Here is a 23,340-nt window from a genome sequence, read left to right on the forward strand (position 1 = left end):
AGTCCACTCCACCCAGCAACTGGAATTGCTGAAATTTTTGAAGCCCACCCTTGAGGGAGAATAGTACTTGGAAGCCTGGGGTTTTCTTTATTATTGTTTTCTACTTTTGATTTAGCTGCCCACATTCATTTTTCAGTCAGGTAGCCTCCAGAATTGATTGCCTTCAAGGACTGGCAAGTTGTGTAGGGTTAAGTGCTGTGAAACGGAGAGTCCAATCAGTGGCACTCATTCCTAAGAAAGGTTTTGTAAAAGTAGGATTTAAACTGCTCACCCGCCGAGTTTTCCAACATGACTTACCATACACACAAAGGTTGGTTGCATGACCTTTATCAGAAGATGGATAGCAGCTGGTTCATATTGGACCACCAATTGATCACACTGTGAGGAAGCAAAAAGAAGTAAAACTAATGCAGGTGCCTGGAGGTGCCCTCTAGCTTCAAAACCAACTAAACCTTTTTCTCATTCCAATCAAATGAATGAAGTGAAATCATGATAACTGGAGCAACCTTCTCGATTCTGGTATACTCCAGATTATTCCCTGATAGGTTGATGTCCAGTCCAACTGAAGGACTACAAGGAGAGAGTTGGTCTGGAAATAGCTCCTCGCCCCAACTCCCAAAGAATTTCACTGGGGTTGCCCAAACTCTTGTCGCTCTCTTCACGATCTGGAACCTCAAAGCTTTTCTTTCATCTTCTCAAAAGTTGTTCAGCAAGCACTGCCCAACTAATGTGAATGTTCCAACCACCTTGGGTAACTGTTTGTAACACTTCAGGAAGGTTATATAACCCATAATGCAGTTAATTTAGGGGACACTCCTCTTTTTTCTACCAAGCCTAACAAGATGGGGAGAGAGATAAACAGCTGGGTTGTTTATCCAGTTTCTTTCTTTACTCTTCCATAGCATCCTAACTCCTTGGAAATTTGTCCAAAGTACTACTTACTGCACCGATCCTCAAACTATGGCCCGCGGGCCAGATACGGTCCACCAATGCAAAGTATCCGACACGTGGAGTGGTGGGATTCAGCCCTGCCCCTTTCCCTGCCCCTCACCATCGGCCTTATCTTCCAGCGAGCATCCACTCCAGCTGCACTTCTGGTTAGTTATTTCACCGATTGAACTGAACTTCTGGTCACACCGCTGCTGCCCAAGGTAAGGCTGAAAGGTGCTGGGGAGGACCAGTTGACTGAGGGGTGATCTCGCCAGTGTAGCCACATGATCCAGGGTCAGTAGGTGAGGGGAGGGGCTGCTGCTGGCTTGAAAAGCAGCTCAGCTGCCAGCTTGTAAAGTAGTGCTTTAAAAGTTTTTAAAAACGCTTTAAAAACAGCCTTTCAGGATGTTTTGCATAGCCATATGATTCAGGGCCGGTGGGTGAGTAGGAGAGGGGCAAGTACAGTGAGGACAAAGGCAAAATGGCCTGCTAAATTGGCCATGCCCACCCAGTCACATGGCCACCTAGCCATGCCCACCCAGTCACATGACCACCGAGCCACACCCACCCAGCTGATTTGGCCCTCCAACAGTCTGAAGGACTGTGAATCGGCCCCCTGTTTAAAAAGTTTGAGGACCCCTGACTTACTGGGTTTACCAAAGCTTCTGGGAGTATTTGGCATCCCTTTTCAAGGAAATCTCCAATCTGCACTTGTGTCTCATTCTTCTGCAGTTCAACATCAATATAATTAACAAGAACTACACACATGCGACACATTTCACCATCCTTGCCTTCTGATACTTTCTCAAGGGTTACTTTCTTCTCTGGAGCCATTTCCTCAAGACCTATTTTCTCTAGACAACAAACAAATAAACAAGGATTAGTGTGCACAGCTGGACTTCAACTTACTGTATTTTTCGGAGTATAATACGCATCAAGATTTTCAAGAGGCAAATTAAAAAAAAGATTTTGCACTCTGCAGACCTTCCAAAAACGGCCATTTTTTTGTCCAAAAAAAGGGCATGCATAGTCTTTAGGAGGCTTATAGTGTGCTCCTGGGGGCTGGGGGGAAAAAAGGGCCTGGTTTTTTTGTTCATTTCTGCTCTCTCCAGCTCCCAGGAGCACTCTGGAAGCCTCCTAAAGGCTCTGCACATCCATTTTTGCAAAGGGGCAGGGTTTCAGGAGGCAAAAAATGCTGCATTCAGTGTATAAGACCCACTCAGATTTTCACCCTCCTTTTTGAGGGAAAAGAGTGCATCTTATACTCTGAAAAATACGGTAGTTCTTGTACATCTATATGTATAACAATTAAAATATTTGAAGTCATTTCTCAGATTAGACATTCCTAAGGATGTCAGGACAGAACAAGCTGTAAAAAGAAACCCAAATGCCAATAAACAAACCAAAATTAGAAGCCGTTTCAACAAAGCAATTTTAAAGGTTATGAATTCAGAAAACAATAACACGAGCCAAAATGTATCATCTGGTTTGTACCTGATGTTTAGCACAGGATTAAGCCAGGGGTGGGCTGCTGGGGGTTCGCAGGGGTTTGGGAGAACTTCTAGACAAGATTCTGTGCAGCTCGGAAAACCCCCAAATCCCACTCCTGGCTGGCCCCACCCACCCCACCCTTCCCCTCCCAGGAATCTCCATGTGGCCCGTTTTGGATGCAGGGCATGCACAGAGGCTTGGTAGGGCAAAAAATGGACCTACTGGAAGTTCACCCCTGGTGAACTATATATATATATATATATATATATATATATATATATATATATATATATATATATATATATATATATATATATATATACACACACACACATATATATTGTATATGTATATATACATATATATGTAAAATATGTAAATATATATGTATGTATGTATGTACATATATACACATATATGTACGTACGTACATACATACATACATACATACATACATACATACATATATATTTAAAGTCACAACCCCTGGTATGCCCAAATATGGGAGGAAGATCACACTTCCATTCTCTGTCCTTCGGCTCGTCACAAGAGACCATTCAGACAGAAACCCAATATTTTTTACTGTTGCTGGAGTGGTTAACACATCTGCCTAAGAGGCAATACAGCACAGGCTCGATTCCCAGTAAGGGTATGGCTAGCTGATGAGAGCTAAATAGCTTGAAATAGATCTATACTAGTCTCCCTTTATTTATTTATCAGCACAAATATAACAAATGTAACAAAAAGGCAACAGTAAAAAATATTGGGTTTCTGTCTGGATGGTCTCTTGTGACGAGCCGAAGGACAGAGAATGGAAGTAGTGATCTTCCTCCCATATTTGGGCATACCAGGGGTTGTGACTTTAAATATATACCTCTCACCCTGGCTTGGCTGATAAGGAGTTGAGCCCTGTAGCTCAGTGGTTAACACATCTGCCTAAGAGGCAATAGAACACAGGCTCGATTCCCAGTAAGGGTATGGCTAGCTGATGAGAGCTAAATAGCTTGAAATAGATCTATACTAGTCTCCCTTTATTTATTTATCAGCACAAACGTATGTATGTATGTATGTATGTATGTATGTATGTATGTATGTATACCAATACAATGAATTTCATTCCCATTCTGAAGGCGGAAGATATAGAATAAACATAAAAACTTACCGGTGCTTAAAAATACATCTTCGGGGCAAAAATTGAGCATAATGCACACAGATTCAGGCTTAGTGGCCTCCAGCAGCATAGTGAGGACCGCCATTCCGTAGGAATTCACAAAGTCCCTACACTGGGGAACAACTTCATGAGGCAACATGTAACAAATGGTCATCATCTGGTGGACTATTTCCTTCTGAAACATAGAAAGATTTTTAAAAAACAGATTAAAAAGAAATCAAACACCCAATCTGTAGAGAGTGCAAATGAGGGAGAAGAGAGTCATGAAAGGTAGTCCTCCGCTTACAACGGACAAGCACCCCCCCCCCAAAAAAAAGGTCATGAACGCTTCTGACCATGACCAAATTGATGACCAAAAAAATTCACATTTTTTCCCACAGCCGATTTCCCCTTCCGCACTGTTTTTTTTGTAAGCGCCAAATTTCCAAAATTAGGTTCAGGTGACGACAGTTTGTGACCAAAGTTATGGAACGAATTATGATCGTGACCAGAGGTTCTAGTGTACTTACAATCTGGAAGTTCCAATGGCCACGCCCCCATGATCATGTGATCACATTATGGTCACTTGGCAACTGGCTCGCATTTATGGCCAGTTGTGGTCACGGTGTTTTTTCTGGAAACTGGTATTTACTTCCAGTTTCGGGGGGGGGGGGAAACACCTCACCATGGTGGACAATGAGCTCTCTTAATGACAGTGGATTAAGTTTAATGAATCAGAGTGAGTGAACAGCCATACAAATTTTCTTAAATAAAGTAAAATAAAAATCATGGCAATTCACTTAATGGCCGCTACAAAAATATTGTAAAATTGATGACCTGCTTAATGACCAGCATGACTTACGCCTATATTCCCGAGCTCCGTGACCCGACAAATGCGCATCCGACAACAGCGTGCTGACAAAACTGCAGCGATAAAACGACGTCAGCGCGCCCACAACGGCGCGCCGACAAAAGAGCGTCGACAGAAGCGCGATTAGGGTTAAGGTAAGGGTTAGGATAAGGGTATGGGTTAGGTTTAGGGTTAGGTTTAGGGTTAGGTTTAGAGCGCTCTTCTGTCAGCGCGTTGTTGTTGGCGCGCTTCTGCGCTCATTCGTTGGCAAGATTTCGAATTCACAGTTTTCTCCCCGCGGTTTTGTTGGCACGCTTTTGTCGAGCGCACATTTGTTGGTGAACCCCCGAGCATAATTATGGACATGAGTCAAGGGTTACTTGTACTTCTTTCCTACAGTAACAGCAGAAATGAAAGAAGTGAAGTTAATTAACTAAAATATTGTTCACAGTGAAAGACCATTTTAGCCATTCTTGAATAGCAGATGGAAAGGTGGCAGATGCAGGGATGAGAAACATGAGAGTATTTTTTTAAAAAATCCTCTCTTCTCCAGTTATCTCCTCAAATGTTCTTCACCTTCCCTAAATCGAAAATAAGTTGCATTTAGCCAGCCTGAGTCAATTTTATGATTGGACTAAAGCAGGGGTGTCAAACTCAAGGCCCAGGGGCCGGATCCGGTCCACTGGATGCTTAGATCTGGCCTGCAGGGCCATCCTGGAAATAGAAAAGGACAGGCCCATGGTGCTCTGCCTTCACTCTGTTTTCACTGGCAGAGGGTTGCAAGAGGCTGTTGCAGCTGAAAACAGAGCTCGGGGGCCTGTTTTTGCTGGCAGAAGCACCGTGGGCCAGTCCTTCACTGTTTCCAGGGCGCTCAGCAGAGGTCGTATTCAGTAGGTTCTGACCAGTTCTGGAGAACCGGTAGCGGAAATTTTGAGTAGTTTGGAGAACCAGCAAATACCACCTCTGACCGGCCACACCCTCATCTATTCTCTGCCTCCCGAGTCCCAGCTGATCGGGAGGAAATGGGGATTTTGCAGTAACCTTCCCCTGAAGTGGGGAGGGAATGGAGATTTTAAGTATCCTTCCTCTGCCACGCCCACCAAGCCACGCCCACCGAGCCTTGCCCACCAAGCTATGTCATGTCCACCAAGCCACACCCATAGAACCGGTAGTAAAAATAAATGAATCCCACCACTGGCGCTCAGGCCACCACAAGCACCCCCAACATGAATGACGTTAAGCTGGTCATGCCCATTCTGGCCACGCCCCCCCTAGCCCCCCCGAGGTCAAACATAACCCTGATGCAGCCGCCAATGAAATTGAGTTTGACAGCTCTGGACACAAGAAAAGCCTCATAGAAACAAAAATCACATTTTGATTTGGTTGCTCAAAATGAGGAAGTCAAAAAAAAAACCCTCCATGCTGTCGTCTTTATTCCCTCTCATAATCTCAGAGGTGAAGGCTTTGAAAATTAATTCAGTCTGCAGAAGACCCTTTTCGAGTTATTTCCCTCTATCACCATTTCCCACAACATAATAAGAGGCTAATTCCAATCTTTCTTACTTCTGTGTTATTGTTCTCCACCATGTTCTCTGCCACTTGTACTACTTTCTTGCAAAAATCACACACCAAATGAGGTTTATCTGAGATTTCCTGAATAATGGAGTTTTGAGAGAGAGAAAGAGAATTAAACAAAACAAATGTGGTAAAATCATATTTTCTAGAGCTGAGCAAAAGTAAAACAGGCATGACCAGGAAACATTGCTCTCATTGCTCTACATTTTCATTGGCCACAGGAACAACATTAATAGAATTAGTTCATTGTTCCTTGATTAAGAGGAACTCTGCAATTTATACAGAACTAGCTGATAATCCGGCATAGCCTGGGTATGTATTTATCCCAATCCTGCATTAGAGGGCGCCCCCTTGTGGAGTACTATGAATCCATTACCATGGCAACTCCACTGTGCTTTACAGTAGAAGTCATTTTAAGGCACAACAGACTGTATCTTAACAGAACTTAAATCCAAAATGCACACTATCACTGTTAAAAGTACTGTGACTTGACACCTTAGATATAATTCAGTCCTTCTCATTACAGTGGCCAAGATATTCCAGAGTTATGCTGGAACACACATAGAGAGACACATGGACGCACGGAGGGGTGTTAGGGATGTTTTACCCCACAGTATTTGTTTCCAGAGAGTAAGTCATCTGTGTACCACGTTTGGTTGAAATTGCTCAAGACATTCCAGAGTTATGCTGAAACACACACACACACACACACTCACAGAGCCATTTATAGAGATAGATAGATAGATAGATAGATAGATAGATAGATAGATAGATAGATAGATAGATAGATAGATAGATAGATAGATAGATAGATGGATGATAGATAGATAGATAGATAGATAGATAGATAGATAGATAGATAGATAGATAGATATAGAGAGAGAGACAGACTGATTGGGGTAGATTGCAGGAGTGACACCGAACTATAATTTTATCATACTTTATCTATATCTTAAATTATTGTACTCTATTTAAATTTCATTTTAGACTGTATTTTATTCTAATTCCATTTTAAATTGTATTTTATCAAATTCCATTTTATATTGCTTTTATCAAATTTTAGTAATAATTTGTTTCTGTAGCTTTGCATAAGGATTCAGTGTCAATATATAAGTACTTGGACAATGTTGTTAGCCTCTGTCCAGAAGTGGTATACACTTACCTTCCCTACTGGTTCGCAAATGTGAGCCTTCTGCAAATGTGAGCCTTCTGCAAATGTGAGCATTCCGTGCATGTGCTTTTGGCGAAAAAAGGGCTTAAATGGGATGCCATAGAGCTGGGCGTGGGCGGGCGTGACCACCCACCATTTCCGCTACCAGTTCGGGCAAACTGGTCCTAACCGGTAGAATATCACCTTTGCCTCTGTCCTTCTGCAGACTGTCGATGATAGATAGATAGATAGATAGATAGATAGATAGATAGATAGATAGATAGATAGATAGATAGATAGATAGATAGATATAGATAGATGATACATACATACATACATACATACATACCTTAACTACTGTTCCATACAAGTCTGAAAAGTACTGTATTGCCTTCAATGGATCAAAAGGCTCCAGTTTTGTAGCGTCACAGAATCCAATTTTACCGCAAATTCCCATCGGTGACTAGAAGAATAAAAGGTTCCATTAGCAGCTAATGTTTCATTTTTATGAATGCCATAGTATTGTATAGTAACCATATCAAGATTTTTCATTTGCTACTTTTGGTATTTGGCTGTGATCAGACGTTAAGACATGACTGTATGAAGTTAGCATATGTGGATTTTTACATGGATCCCTTAAAGAGATAGAAAGCTGCAAAGGTCCCACATTTTACTCCTTTGATCAGAGGTGGTATTTAGCAGGTTCTGACCAGTTCTGGAGAACCGGTAGCGGAAATTTTGAGTAGTTCAGAGAACCAGTAAATACCACCTCTGACTGGCCCCTCCCTCATCGATTCTCTGCCTCCCGAGTCCCAGCTAATCGGGAGAAAATGAAGATTTTTCAGTAACCTTCCCCTGGAGTGGGGAGGGAATGGAGATTTTACAGTATCCTTCCCCTGCCACGCCCACCAAACCACGCCCCACCCACCAAGCCACACCCACAAAACCAGTAGTACACAAATTTGAATCCAATCACTGCCTTTGATGTAGGGAATAGTCTCCTTAAAGTGGCATGTACTCCAACTGAAACAAGGTTTTGCAACCCTTAACCCCCTATTTCAACCCAAGGCTATTGAGGTTCTCTTCCAGGGGATGAAATTCAATTTTTTTTACTAATGGTTCTGTGGGCATGGCAGGGAAAGGATAATGCAAAATCTCCATTCGCTCCCCACTCCTAGGGAAAGGATATTGCAAAATCTCCATTCCTCCCCACTGTGGGGCCAGCCAGAGGTGGTATTTGCTGGTTCTCTGAACTACTCAAAATTTCTGCTACCGGTTCTCCAGAACCTGTCAGAACCTGCTGGATTTCATCCCTGTCGTCTTCTAATAAAAAAATTCCTGTCATTTCATTGAAAACTACAAAAACTGTTGCATAAACCCCTGTTGGGGGGATTTAAATAAATACTGGATGACCATCTGTTAGGTTAGCGGTATTACTGGATTCCCAAACTGGGCAAACAGTGAGCTAAGATGATTTCCAGGATGTCTTGCAATATTATAATCTAGGATTCTGTGATACTAGAAAAGGCCAAACATAGGCTCGATTCACATTATGTGGGGGACCACCAAGTGGGTTTGAACAAGGCACTGAATTCTGAATTAACTAAACAGGTTGCAGTCATAATGAAGGTGAGCAATCCTAATCAAGAAGCTAGCTAAATAACAATAGCAATAGTACTTACACTTATATACCACCTCACAGTGCTTTTACATCTCTCTCTAAGTGGTTCACAGAGTCAGCAAATTGCCCCTAACAATCTGGGTCCTCATTTTACCCACCTCAGAAGGATGGAAGGCTGAGTCAACCTTGAGCCTGGTGAGATTCGAGTTGCCAAATTGCAGGCAGTCGGCAGTCAGCAGAAATAGCCTGCAGTACTGCACTCTAACCACTGCACCACCTCGGCGCTAAATTTTACAGGGTTTAGGTGATTGGCTTCAGTACATTGTACAAAATATAGTTTTTAAAACTCCAGAACTTGCTGAAGGAAGGAAAAATAAAAAAAGAGAGGAAAGACCTGAAAATCCTGGTTTTACTCATATATGCCACTCTACCTGTTGGTAGAGTCTTCCTGCCTGCTGAAATAGTATTGATAGGAAGAGGTTGCCCTGTGGATGGTTTTTCTTAAAATGGTAAAAATGAAACTGCAAAGCTTTTGGAAGCTGCTAAACAAGAGAATCCAGCATTATCAGTTAAGAAAAAAAATCTAGGAATTGAAATTCTAGGAAATGCAAGCTCCCCATTCAGTGGGTTAACTCTGGGCTCCTAAGATTATAAACCTGTTTCTTTTTTAGTAACTCTGGGTCTTCAGTTTTTTTCAGTAAACTGTCCCAATGTTCAAACTGTTAGCATATGAAGCTTTTGAAGGCTTCCTTTTTACCTTCCTCTTGCAAACCACAAAGAGGAAGTATCGCCTACTGTACTTTCTTTTTCCCCCCAAAACCCAAACTCTTTTCAGTCAGATAAAACGGTTTCCCATTGTTTTACACAAAAAGGACAACATGAAAAAAGCTTGAAATGGAAAAGCATACATACCTCATCCTGTGGTCAAATTAACCGAGGTGAGGAGAAAAGAAAAGAAAAGACAATAAGACAAATATATTCAAAACATAAATTCTACCGACTGAGCAAAAATGCCATATATTAACTAGGTATCTTCCTTATTCCATCCGATTATTCTGTCAGATTCTTTTAATGTTCTGCCACCAGAACAGAAAATTGAAAGAATATGTCTAGAACAGTGTTTCTCAACCTTGACAACTTGAAGTCCTATGGACTTCAACTCCCAGAATCCCCCAGCCAGCATAGCTGGCTGGGGAATTCTGGGAGTTGAAGTCCACACGACTTCAAGTTGCCAAGGTTGAGAAACACTGGTCTAGAAAACAAAGCTGAGGTGATCAGAGGCTGCCACCCTCCCTCAGATACAAATTGCCTTCATCTACTATGAAGGATCACATGGGCATCATAATGGTATTTGATCACAATGAAGCCCAGCCCAGCCAATCAGGAGGCAGTATGAGGCATAGTAATGGTTGTCCTCAGTGGTGGGATTCAACCCACTTAACAACTGGTTCGCTGAAAATGTGAGCGCACGTCCATGCATGCTCGCACGGCTTCCGTGCATGCGCATGTGCGCGGCTTCTGCTATGGGGCGAGGGTCAACCGAAAGGCCTTTCAGGGGCTGCTCTGCTCCATCTCTGCTCTCCAGGGCAGCGGCTGCTTCTCTCCGCTGCTCTCGCTGGGGGAGAGAGTGTCTCTTATGCAATTTAGCAGTTGTGAGATGCCGGTTTCCTCTAAATCCCATCCTGAAAGCGCACAGCACAGAGAAGCAGCAGCAGTGGTGGGTTCCTACCAGTTCAGTGTAGTCATTTGGCAGTCTGGGTCATTGGAACCAGCAGCGACCCAGGCCTGCCACACCTCCAAAGCAGCGCTGGCGGCACCGCCATCTTGTTTTTCAGTTCCGCGCATGTGCAGAACAATTGTAATTGCAGTTATGGGCAAATGTGTACACGTGCAGAGCGCATGTCTGATGGCGCGTGAGTAAAACAACTGCATGCGCACAAAATTGCGTGCACGCCGAACCAACAATAATGCCAGCAACAACCCACTACTGAGCAGCAGCCATGTTGAATGTTTATGTTTCCTATTGTTTTTAGTTTTGGTGTAGTCTTCTTGTTCTCCCTGTGGTTTACTTAAGTCGTGTCCATGGGAAGGGGAAATGGCCATGTCCAAGGTAATTGGAAGCAGGCTATTCCAACAATGGCAATGAGAAGTGATCACAAAAAGTATAACTGTTAACATGGGTAATCATGTCTCGATCAGAGTGATTTTAAGAGCAAAGCAGGATATTGGATTATATACTCTTAATACATTTTAGCAATTGCAATCAAATGCATGAGGAACTGAGATTCATCCATACTTAAGGGACATGTCCGTGCAGTCCCCCCTTGGTAAGAAGCCTGGGCTATCCTTGCTGAACAAAGTGTAAGGATTTTAAGTTTAATAAAATTGATTTCTATTTATTTTTACTTGAAGGTAAAAGTTCCGCTCACACATATGTGCTAGTCATTCCTGACTCTAGGGGGAGGTGCTCATCTCTGTTTCAAAGCCGAAGAGCCAGTGCTGCACGAATACGTCTCCGTGGTCATGTGGCCAGCATGACTAAATGCCGAAGGCGCACAGAACGCTGTTACTTTCCCATCAAAGGTTGTTCCTATTTTTCTACTTGCATTTTTATGTGCTTTCGAATTGCTAGGTTGGCAGAAGCTGGGACAAGTAACGGGAGCTCACTCCATTACGCTAGGGATTCAACAAGCTCAGCGTCTTAGCCACTGAGCCACTTTTTAAATTTTTACTTAAGTAGGTCTATAGTCTTGGAATCTTCTGCACTGGTAGGTTATTTCTTTGCAGGACAACACATTCTACCCTGTTACTCTTCTTGGTTACGTATGCAGCAAAGAGCGAAAACGCATCTTTGCTTAGATGATTCAATTAATGCTTTTGGTTTTTTTTACTTCTATGCCATTTAAAAGATTTCTTTTTCCCAGCCTATTGCAAGTGTGTTGCAACTGTTTAGGTAGCTAAGAGTTTTAGCCCAGCTGAGTTTTAAAAGAGCAGCCATGTCTAGAACAGGGGTGTCAAACTCAAGGCCCGAGGGCCAGATCCGGCCCCGGGGGTACTTAAATCTGGGCCATGGGGTCACCCTGGAAACAGCGAAGGACCGGCCCACGGTGCTTCTGCCAGTGAAAACGGGCTCGCAAGCTCCATTTTCGGCTGCCACAGCCTCCTGCAACCCTCTGCCAGGGAAAATGAAGCTCCTTTTTCACTGGCAGAAGGTTGCAGGAGCCAGAAATGGAGCTCGAGAGCTGCTTTCACTGGCACAACGCTTGGGCCACCACAGGTGCCCCCCAATGTCAAATTGCCCATACCCAGCCTGGCCACGCCCACCCCGGCCCCCCAAGGTCAAACATAATCCTGATGTGGCCCTCAATGAAATAGAGTTTGACACCCCTGGTCTAGAATGTAGCATTTCAAATATTACAAAAATTTACTATCATAAACTGGACCGTAAGAATTTATAGATAAGAGATGGGATATGGAAGATTAGCTCATTTGTTGTATATTAAGAGAAGGGGATAAGTTTGCTAAAAGTCTTCCTATTATTTGTGATGAAGGGAGAAGTAATTTCTTTAGATGTTTCTCTTTTTTTCTGTACTATATTCTTTCCTCTTTCTTTTTCATTTTTTTAACTTTCAGCACTTGTGTTCTTTTTTTGTTTTTGTTTTTATTCCTTCTCCAGTCTGTGCTTATTTTTATATTTTTAATCGTACTTTAGGATAAAATTATTATCAACAACAAGTTGGACCTTAACCATGCATTCTTGCTCGCAAAAGACATGAAGATGCAATCAACTTACCAAGAGATGTATGAGGAATTGCACAAAAGCGTGGGCGTATTCAGGGACATATTTCTTGCACTAAAGAAATTGACACCAAAAAAACAGCGATGTGAATAATCCTCAAAGATGAACCCATGCCATAATAATCAATAAATTATTTCTGAGCAGTTCAGTTAATTCCATTTGGCTTCCTCATTGAGATGACCCTCATCCATGTTTCCCCTATTATTAAGAGAGATGCTAAGTGAATTACCTCATATGCCATGTGGGTCCCCAAAGCATCACAACTCTGCCTGGCATAATCCTGCAGAGTCTGGCTAAGGAAGGGACTGTTCTTCAAGGTTTCCCGTATTTCATCAACCACCGCCTTGCATTCACGACATGGATCTACATTACTCTCCCAGAACTAAAGATAACGGAGGAGAGCACAGGATTAATATACCTGCTAATTTTTTGTGGCCAAAGTTTATCTCATAAAGGAAGTTGCTGTGGAAAGGGGTTAATACATTAACACCTCCAGAAACACAGTTGAGATGAGATGAATAATTTTACCACAGTAGAAATAATGTCCACCTTGAGCATTAGCTACACCCCGCACAGGCATTTGGTGACCCCAAAATGATCCACTCCCATCCACTTGCATGTGGGCTGCTGAAACTCCCACAAGAAACAAATCAAGTATGCATGAATAATTCCTAATCTGATACTTTCCCAAATTCTCAGCTACCATAGGAGTTGCCCATTTTATCTGGCTGGCGCCAGGCTGAAGGAAATGAATTCCTGCAAATTGTCCATGCGTACATCTTTACACATTTTGGGGATTAGACAGATGACACGAGGACAGGGCTGGGCTTCTGGGGGTTGGCAGGGGAATCTCTAAGATTCTGTGCAGTTCGGAGAACCCCAAAATCCCACTCCTGGCTGGCCCCACCCATCCTACCCCACCCCTCCCAGGAGTCCCCAGGAGTTGGATTGCAGGACGTTTTGGATGCAGATAAGTGCAGGGCGTGCGCGGAGGCGAGGAGAGGGTGAAAAACGGCCCTACCAGAAGTTCAGGAAAGCCAGAAATGGGCCTATTTTTGGCCTCCAGAGGGCCTCCTGAGACTGGGGAGGCCGTTTTGGCCCTCCGTGGGGCTCGAGGAAAGCCTCCAGAGCCAGGGAGGGGAAAAACGCCATCCCCCACCATGATGCAGGAGGCCGACTAGGTCCTGCCCACCATGGCCCACCAATCAACTGGGCAGAGAATTCCTTGCTAAAATTTTCGAAGCCCACCCCTGTCGAGAGGATGTTGAATGTTCACCCTTATATGAGAACTTTGTCTGAAGGAGCAGCCAGCCCTTAGAAGTCAAATGAAGCTCTAGGTTCAGGTATCCCAAGCCTTTGAGGGGACCAAGGATCCCAGCTATTTCCTCACCCAAGGCCCCATTCGGGGTTTATCTTGAGAACTGAAGAGAAGAGGCACATTAGCCATGAAGGGAGTCAGCATTTCACGAAAGTCTCTTATTTCAGGCCATTCTTCTGATTTTGGCTGGTTCTGAAAATTCAGGGCTCCAGCGGGGCTATTTGGCTGATTGCAGAGGAGGAAAGCGCCACACACAATTTCGGGCCTATCCTAGAAAAAGCCAAAGAGAGAAATAGTTTCACAAAAAGGATAGAGAAACTGGAAAATGCCATCTTCCAGCTCAACGTTGAAGAGTCTTACTTCCTTACCCCCTCTCAATGAGTTGATGAGCAAAATGGCAAAAATACTTTTAGGACATCCAGGGACACATTTCACCCTTAAAATATACAACACCCCCCCCTCTCTCTTTGTCCTTCCCTCCCTCTCCCCCCTTCCCCAGGTGGGGGAGTCAGGAACGTCTGAACTGGTGCTGGGAATCTGACATCTGGAGGTCGACAAGCCCAGGAACAGAGGGCCGAAGATCAGCTGGCCAGTAGGGAGGCAGGGCATCCCAACATAGGCAGCTCTGCAGGAAAAGGAACTGACTGGATGTCAGTTGCATTTTTTTGCCGAGCCGATGCAAGGTCGCAATATGGCTCCGTGCTAAATTTGACTGTGCTGCGCAAGGCTCTGTGAGAGAAGAGGGCAGACCATGGGGGCAGCATCAGCAAATGTACCGCCATGAAGGCAGAATGCTGTTTTGCACAATTTTTTTAGTCCCTCAAACTTTTGTTTCCTTGCAAATGATGGCGAGAAACGGTGAGCTTAGTTGAAATCTATAGACTCCAAGTTACTCCAAGTTGGCTCACCAGCCAACAACAAAAACCTGGGTTCCTGAAGTTTTCTTCACAAGGAGTACATGTAGGCATTCTCACAATCTCTCGTTTCTCCTGAGATTCACCTTCCAGACCCCTATCTCTTCCACCATGTCTCCCCCACGTCTTCAGGGACATCTATGTTAGGAATATAATCTAACGGTTGGGTTGGCAATGTATAAATCATGTAACAATGCTATACCTGTTTCTTTAAATCATACTGTAAAATGTGATTGGTTGCTGCTTTTCCTCAATCGGCCATAAGAGGGAGCCAGAATGACTGTTAGCTCTCTGTTTGTTAGATGCTGGGCTGATCTGATCTGCGTGTGCCGTGAGCTATTATAAGTTTTGCAACTACTAGTAAACTTTGTGTACTGGACTGATTGTATGATTATGGACTATGTTATTTGGATTATCCCTTAACTGAAAGACGTTGATGACTGACTGTCTTATCCATGTATGACTTGGACTGTTTGATGGACTCTGATACCTCTATTTCCACAAGTAAAAGCCTATTTAAACTGCAGTGTCTCTGTATGCTGGTTTGTGTGTTCTCCAACACAACTCTCACAACGCTTCTCTGAACGTACTCGCTCTTCCAATGGGGAGCTTACCTAACAATCTAGCTCACTATTGTTCTGACCCAGGCTTGCTTCCTGCAAAAGTCTTGCTCCCTGCAAAACCTCTTTTATTTACACGACTGTGAATTCCTTTCATTCACAGTCAGCAAGGCTTAGTAAAGAGTCTTTCAGAGGAATGTTAATCCACACACACCTTATCTCATTTGGAGCGCTGCCAGATAACTAGTTTCCAAACGCAGGGCAAGGCAAACTGGGCCCAGAGTCTCTCAGTCACAAACAGAACTTTCCACTCTTGAACCAATCAAATGACCCGATTGTTCCCTGCAAAAGCCCACTCCCCATTTGTTCCTCTTTCCCATGGGAGGGGCCAATCACCTCCAAGGTGTGGCTTTACTCCCAAGTCGACCCTGCTTTCTTAGTTGTTCTTGTCTTCTGGCAGCTCTGCGCATGCGCACACTGGGAACAGGCTCCAGCTGTTCTTCTGCCTCACTACTCTTTAACTCCCTCCAGAGCCCTTGTCTGAACTTTCCTCAGCCCTCAAGAATGGCCCATGTTCTTCCCCAACCCCCTCACTGTCCGACTCTGCTGCCAGCTTTGCTGACTACTGGCAGACAAAAACACTGGAATTCCCCACATGTGAAAGTAGAAAAAAAATAAATCTAGTCTGATATCATTCTTACTTGTATATGCTAATTATGTGGGTGTCACTGGTCAAATGGGTTTTGAAGTCTTTTCTAGTACTTCAAAAGCCTGCGAAACCAGTTTCATCAGGTCAGATGTGAAAAGGAGGTGGTTTCCGTGACTTTCAAATGCTTTTTGGGGGGAAAAAAAATATCTCCAAACTTGACTGCAGAATTTTAATTTTAGTGACATATTTATTCTGCTCCAAACAACCAACTTATTTAAACCTACACATGCCAGTCAAATGCGAGACTGTTTTCCATGTTTCTATAAAAAAAAGCTCATATTTTAAAATCACTAAAACATTCAACTAAAATAATCCTATGAACTCTTCAAGTTGGAGTGTGGAAAGTTATCATCCAGCCCTCTCCCAGAAAAATGAAATATCCTAGGAAATATTGAAAAGGCAGAATATTTCTCTGGATGTGAAAAGAAACATGTTTCAAAAGACAGAATAGTTGCCTATAGCTTTCTGCCCATCCCTACTGTGAATGGGCCATTAAGATGGCCCGGCCAGCCCACTTTACATAATAAAGACTTCTCCTCACTGCAGCTGTAGGGGGAAGGGATATATTACTCAACTGACCACAAGGCATCTGAGAACTCCTCACAGCCTAGAGAGTAACCCCCTGCATGGCACCATGGGAATCTGACAACCAGTCAGAATACATTTCTTACACAGGAACAGGAAACAGAGAGGTGGGACTGAACAGGGTATAAAAAGCCTAGCAAGCCCCTTCCTCAGTCCTTCTCCTTCACCTACATTGAAACATGTGATCACCATTTCTGGTCAGGGCTCAAGCCATGTGGCCCTATCCAACAATAAACCATCTTTCCAAGCAGCCTCCATGTCTCCAGTGTCTTCTTCCCCACTTGGAGCTAAACCCAGGATATTTCTTTCAACAGGAGGATACCCAAGGGTAACATACACAACCATGAAACAGTCACGATCTTTATTCATAAAGATAGTGACATTCAATTCTTAGCATGCAGCTGTAGTACCGTTCAGATTTTTTACTAGCAGTCTCAGGAAAAAGGCAAAGATCTTGAGTCTGGGATTTGTTGTGACTTGTAATCTCAGTCCTTCAACAGGACATACATTCCTGGATATCATAACCCCTACCAAGAGCACACAAACTCTAGTCCTCTAGAAGTTATTGAGTCACTCATAGCAGAAGCACTTGAAGGCAAGACAAGAAACACTGGGTGGAAATTAATCAAGGAGGGAAGCAACCTAGAACTAAGGAGAAACTTCCTAACAGTGAGAACAATTAAGCAGTGGAACAGTTTGCCTTCAGAAGTTGTAGGTGCTCCATCACTGGAGGTTTTCAATAAGAGAGTGGAGAGCCACTTGTCTGAAATGGTCTCCTGCTTGAGCAGGGGGTTGGACCAGATGGTCAAAGGTATGGTACAATAGTACTGAGGTATTATCTGCCAGCTCCTTCAGAACTCTGGAATGTAATCCATCAGATCCCAGGGATTTATATTTATCAAAAACAGACAGATGTTTGAGGTGGCGCAGTGGTTAAATGCAGCACTGCAGGCTACTGCTAGATCAGCAGTTCAGCGGTTCAAATCTCACCGGCTCAGGGTTGACTCAGCCTTCCATCCTTCCGAGGTGGGTAAAATGAGGACCCGGATTGTTGGGGGCAATATGCTGACTCTCTGTAAACCGCTTAGAGAGGGCTGAAAGCCCTATGAAGCGGTATATGTCTACTGCTATTTCTATTGCTATTACCACTTTCCGGCTTATTTTAATTTTTATTTCTGGTCTGTGTTTTACTGTTATGTTTTCGGTAGGTTGGGCTATGGTTTCTTTTTGCAGGACTGATGCAAAGAATGAGTTAAGCAACTCTGCTTTCTCTGTACTGCCTGTTACCAGTGGTGGGATGCTGCCGGTTTAACAACCAGTTCGGTGAGCGCACATGCCTAAAGCACTTGCATGCAGCGCTGAAAATGGAGCATTTAGAAGCTCAGCTGCTTACCTTCCAAGTCACCAACAGGAAGTAGAACAGTGAAGGGGGGGGGGAAATCAGCTGAGCCATGTGATTGAGCTGTGCTAGAAAGCAGGAAATAAAGGACAGGATAGGGCAAGGATGGGTGGGCGGCAGTGGTGGGTTTCAAAAAATTTTGGAACCTACCCTGTGGGTGTGGCCTCCTTTGTGGGAGTGGCTTGCCGGCCATGTGACCTGGTGGGAATGGCTTGCCAGCCATATGTTTTCTCTCTTTCTCTCTCTCTCTCTCTCTCCTTCCTTTTGTCTCTCTGCCCCTTTTTTCTTTTTTTCTTTCATCTCTCTCTCACTCTTTTTCTTTCTTTTTCTTTTTTTATTTATTTATTTCTTCCTTTCTTTCTCTTTCTCTCTCTCTCTCTGTGTCTGTCTGTCTTTCTGTGTGTGTGTGTGTGTCAGTGGTGGGTTTCAAAAATTTTTGGAACCTCTTCTGTAGGTGTGGCCTGCTTTCCGGGTCCACTGGTGGAACCTCTTCTAACCGGTTCGGTAGATTTGACGAACCGGTTCTACCGAATAGGTGCGAACTGGTAGGAACCCACCTCTGGGGGCGGGGCCAACTGATTGTCCGCACTACCGGTTCTGCTACCGAACCGGCTGAATACCACCTCTTCCTGTTACTTCCTTGCCATCTTCTCTCCTTAGTGGATTCACTGTTTCCTTGATTTTTGCCTTGTTATTTATATGTTGAATGTTATATGTTGAACTTTTTTTTTATTGCCTTTGGCTTTCGTTGCAAGTCTTTGATCGTTCTGAGCCTTTGCTTTCCTGATTTCATCGTTGCAGATTTGGGCTACCTGTTGATTGCCTGCCTTAGTTATGTGTCCCTCTTTCCATTTTTTGTACTTGTCCTTTTTGTCTTTCAGGGTATCAGAGAGATCTTTGCCCAACCATGCTAGTTTCAGAGTAACCAGCAATCATGTCGATTGCAGAGTAAAAAAATGAAATCAACCATCAGATAGATAATGGTTGACTTGAATCTGGTCTCCATAAACAGTCACCGGGAGAAGCATCAGCACCAACCTACTCCCATAATAGTCAAAAGATAATTTACCTGAACTTGTTTACTAAGCTCCGTGATAATGACCAGTCCTGTATCCACCATCTTCTTGCATTTGACTGACCAATCCTGGAAGGGAAGATACTGGCATCCTCTCTCAAAAAACTTAGCAAGTCTTTCCTAGAAAAGGGAATGATATAGAGAAAGATATAAGTTGTTTTGTTTTTCTTTGTTTTGCTCTGTTCCATTTCAGATTCTTTTATCATTTTCCCAATGGCTGCAGCAATCTTTGAAAACAGAATTGAGGGGGGGGGGAAGCAGGTGGTGGGGGTGTAAGAATGAAAAACTCACTTTGAATAAAGCTAATTTAGTGTCATAAAGGTATCCTCAGACGTTCATAGCAACATTTAAGCCATAGTTAGTTTGATTATTATTTGCTGGTTAGGTCATAATGGCCTACCTCACATATCACACTAACTAAATGATTATTTATAAGCTACATTGTTTTAAGTGACACTAAACAAGCCACTTTATGGCTTAGCCTGATGTCTAAATTAGAATACTACACAGAACATTTCTTTCAAATTTCTTAAAAACAATTCTTTCATTAATAAATAAATCAATAACTGTGTTTGTGTCCCCCCCCCTTCCTTCCCTCCTCTGACACCTCTAGGTACTACAGTTCCCAAGCCTATAGTACAGTGCAGTACTTACATCTGTAGAGTTGTCTTGAACAATCTTTGCCATCACAACTACAATAAGTTTACAAAGAGTACATTTCATGTTTTTCTGAGGAAAAAAAGAAGAGAAGAGTGTTACTAGGAGAACAATTGTTTTGTTTGGACTAAATTAGTTGCATAAGTTCCTCTGAAACAACAATAAGACCTAGGTCTGTGATGGCGAACCTGTGGAACCCCCTTGCCCTCTCTGTGGGCACACGAACTGTCACCCTAGCTCCACCGTGCATGCACGTGCCTCCCACCGGCCAGCTGGTCATCGGGTCTCTGCTGTGCATGCGTGGGGCACAGGGCACATGTGATGTATGTGTGTGTGTGTGGGTGGGTGTATGCGTGGGAGGCAGGGTGCGTGCATGGGGGACAGGGCGCATGCATGGGGGCCGTGCACGCATTGCATTTTGGAGGGTCGGGCGTGCGCATGCACACGCTTTGGGCACTCGATCCAGAAAAGGTTAGCCATTGCTGACCTAGGTCATCATGAAGTTGTTGCGTCCTATCCAAATAATTACAATTTGGTACAATATTGGAAGGAAAGTCTCTATTGTAGTAGAGTGAAGTAGGGTTATATTTTTGCTTTTCCTGTAAAGAGTAATTAAATAATGCCATTGTTGCTAGTGCTGATGAGATGGTTTAATCTCTTACTGCCAGAAGAAAGAAGATGTATTGATTACAACCTATCAAGGACAGTTGGTTGGGGCAATATCTGATATAAACGGCACCAAGACTTTAAAATACGGTAATAAACTGTGTTTACTCCTATGGATACTTTGGTATTCTGATTTCATTTAATGGGGCTTAGTCAATGAGATTCAATGTCTATCACTGGCCTACACAAGCTTTTGTGTCAAAAGGTGGCAGAGCATTGTTTTCTTAAAACAAAGTTTCTACCATCATTACACAACAAAGCTGAGTAACAGGTCTAACAAACAATTCTCTTTCCTCCCCCAAAACCTTATTAAATTTCAAAAAAAAAGTATAAAGTGCAAAAAAAGAAAAAAAAGGATTTAAACAAAATTGGGAAGTAGAAACAAAAAGGGGGTAAAGCCATAGGGGGGAAAAGTTTCTTCGCTACAGATAAATACCTAAAAATCAATGAGCCTTTGAACTATAATAAACCATTAAAAAAGCTATTTTTCTTTTTTTAAAAATATTTTTTATTCACTTCATATTAAAATATTGGATGTAGTGCGACTATCCTGGCGTTATCTCAGCCATACACACTAAAATATAGAACAAACATCAGATATACTCATTATACCTTACTAATTATATACAATTATTCTGCCCATTTATACTCATTTGTATTTACACATATTACGTCACATTTTGGATCTACAAATCCTGTTTATTTCCCGTTCCAACTTCTACCACTCTGTTCCAACCATTGGTAAAATCTATTCCATATATCATGATATTCTGTCTCTCTTTTATTGTTATACTTACAAATTCAATCATGTTATGAAAGGATATGAGGATGTGGGGTATTAATAGAGAATTAATGACACTAGATAATTTTTTATTGCGAACAGATGAGAAATTGATAAAGATAATTTATAAATATCTAGTAGAGTATAAAATGGAGGAAGAACAAGTCAAAGAGACAATAGTGGGATGGGCCAAAAATTTTGGGTATAATGTTGAATTGGAAAAGTGGCAAAAATTGTGGGAAAGAAATAGGAAATTAACACCTGCCATATCATACAAGGAGAATTTATATAAATTTACAGATGGCATCTTCCTCCAGCAAGATTGGCCAAAATGTTTAATAATGCATCTCCGAAATACTGGAAATGCAGTCAAGTACCAGGCACATATTTCCACATGTGGTGGACATGCAAAAAAAGCAAAGGAATTTTGGCAATGGATTCAGATGTGGTTAGAAAAAAATGGTTGAACAAAGATTAGAATTTAAACCCGAATTATTTTTATTAGGAATTATTATAACAGAGGATCATAGTAAAGGGCCAACATATTTAATATTGCACATTATAACAGCAGTGAGAATGGTATACGCCCAACAATGGAAAAGTGAAAATATACCTTCAGAAAGAGAGATAATAAAGAAAATATTGGTTTGCGCCAAAATGGATAGATTGATGTTAGAATTAAAGAATAAAGGACTATCATCATGAATGCTGGTCTAACATACAATTCCTAGCCCAGAAATCATATCAGAATAAAATTCAGAATGCTATCTTCTGGATACTTAGACAAACTCCAAATATCTTTTCAAGTAAAAATGGGAATAAGTTCCATAAGAACAGCAACACAGAGGAAAAATTTAAATGACTGGCTCAATTAATGGTAATTGTCTCATCTACAATAACTGAAAAAATGTTTTTTAAAAACAAATACAGGCTGATATGGCAGATATCACATGGGCTAGTTCTGCCCATCAGCAATCACAGTACCATTGCATGGCTCTCTACTGTGGCTTTTAATCCTTCCACATCCCCCTTCAGTTGTAAAGGAAATCATTAAGAATCATATTGATGATTGTGCATTCCAAATAGATTTTTAGTGCCCTAGCAAGTAATAAAGTAGCTCCTGGGTTTTCTCCCATTAAAATCTTCATCATGAAAAAATGGAATTAATACTTCTATTTATTAATTAATTCATAGTTTCCATCCATTAAAAAATTGCTTCAGAATTTTTCAGTGAGAAAAGAACTAATTCAAATGCTAATGCAGTTGATGCCATAAGCAATTCCTAAAAGGCCATTTTTGGAATAGTCCCTACAAGATACGTATTTTGAAGCTGAAAAATGTTGCCATGATCTATCCTTTAGCTTTCTTTGTGGATCGATTTCTGCAAGGCCTTTGAGAAAAATTCCCGTCGCTTCAATTACAGAATAAAATCCACCAGTCAGATCATTTCAAAACTATCTTTCTTTTGTCATCAACAAAAGATAACATTTTTTGCAGGCAAACCCAGATTTGCAGCAAGTTCTTGAGAAAGCTTTGTGCTTGCATTGATGTTTGTGCAGATCTCCTTGAGAAAACAGATGCTTGTACTGTCTTGTTTCATCTTATCCATTTTCATCAGGTGATTTTATACCTGCAATCCGATTTGTTATGGCATGACAGCCACATAATCAAAAGCTTACTATTACTCTACATAAATATATCCATTGCATAATGTGTTATTCAACAGAACTAGATAAACGGAAGAAATTGTGGGATAGAAACTGTAAACTAACAATGTCAATGGCATTTAAGGAAAAACTATACAAAATGTTTTATAGGTGGCATTTACCACCAGAGAGACTAGCAAAGATGTTTGAAAATGTATCAGCGAAATGCTGGAAATGTAATCAGATACCAGGTTCATACTATCATATGTGATGGACATGCCCAAAGGCAAGAAAATATTGGACAAAAATGCATACTTGATTAGAAAAAATGATAAAGCAACACATAGATTAGAAACTAGATATATTTCTGTTGGATATATTATCAGAACAGGATAATAAAGGGAATACATAATTTTACATGTATTAATGGCAGCAAGAATTGTATTTGCACAACAATGGGAAAA

At 42.2% G+C, this 23,340-nt stretch overlaps 1 protein-coding gene across 1 annotated transcript in view; it reads right to left on the reverse strand.

Moving 5' to 3' along the window:
- Positions 1 to 23,340, reverse strand: part of LOC116518710 (prosaposin-like) — an 85,090-nt gene that overhangs the window by 3,362 nt on the left and 58,388 nt on the right. Inside the window, exons 4-14 of the mRNA XM_032232226.1 lie at positions 19,781 to 19,855; positions 19,121 to 19,246; positions 13,957 to 14,154; positions 12,796 to 12,948; positions 12,561 to 12,620; positions 7,496 to 7,609; positions 7,159 to 7,233; positions 5,985 to 6,074; positions 3,584 to 3,767; positions 1,579 to 1,754; positions 298 to 378 (exon numbers count right to left, since the gene is read on the reverse strand). Coding sequence (XP_032088117.1) covers positions 298 to 378; positions 1,579 to 1,754; positions 3,584 to 3,767; positions 5,985 to 6,074; positions 7,159 to 7,233; positions 7,496 to 7,609; positions 12,561 to 12,620; positions 12,796 to 12,948; positions 13,957 to 14,154; positions 19,121 to 19,246; positions 19,781 to 19,855 — 1,332 coding nt within the window. The remainder of the gene's footprint in view (positions 1 to 297; positions 379 to 1,578; positions 1,755 to 3,583; positions 3,768 to 5,984; positions 6,075 to 7,158; positions 7,234 to 7,495; positions 7,610 to 12,560; positions 12,621 to 12,795; positions 12,949 to 13,956; positions 14,155 to 19,120; positions 19,247 to 19,780; positions 19,856 to 23,340) is intronic.

The sequence above is a fragment of the Thamnophis elegans genome, chromosome 15, assembly GCF_009769535.1.
Source record: "Thamnophis elegans isolate rThaEle1 chromosome 15, rThaEle1.pri, whole genome shotgun sequence".
In the NCBI taxonomy this organism is placed as follows: Eukaryota; Metazoa; Chordata; class Lepidosauria; order Squamata; family Colubridae; genus Thamnophis; species Thamnophis elegans.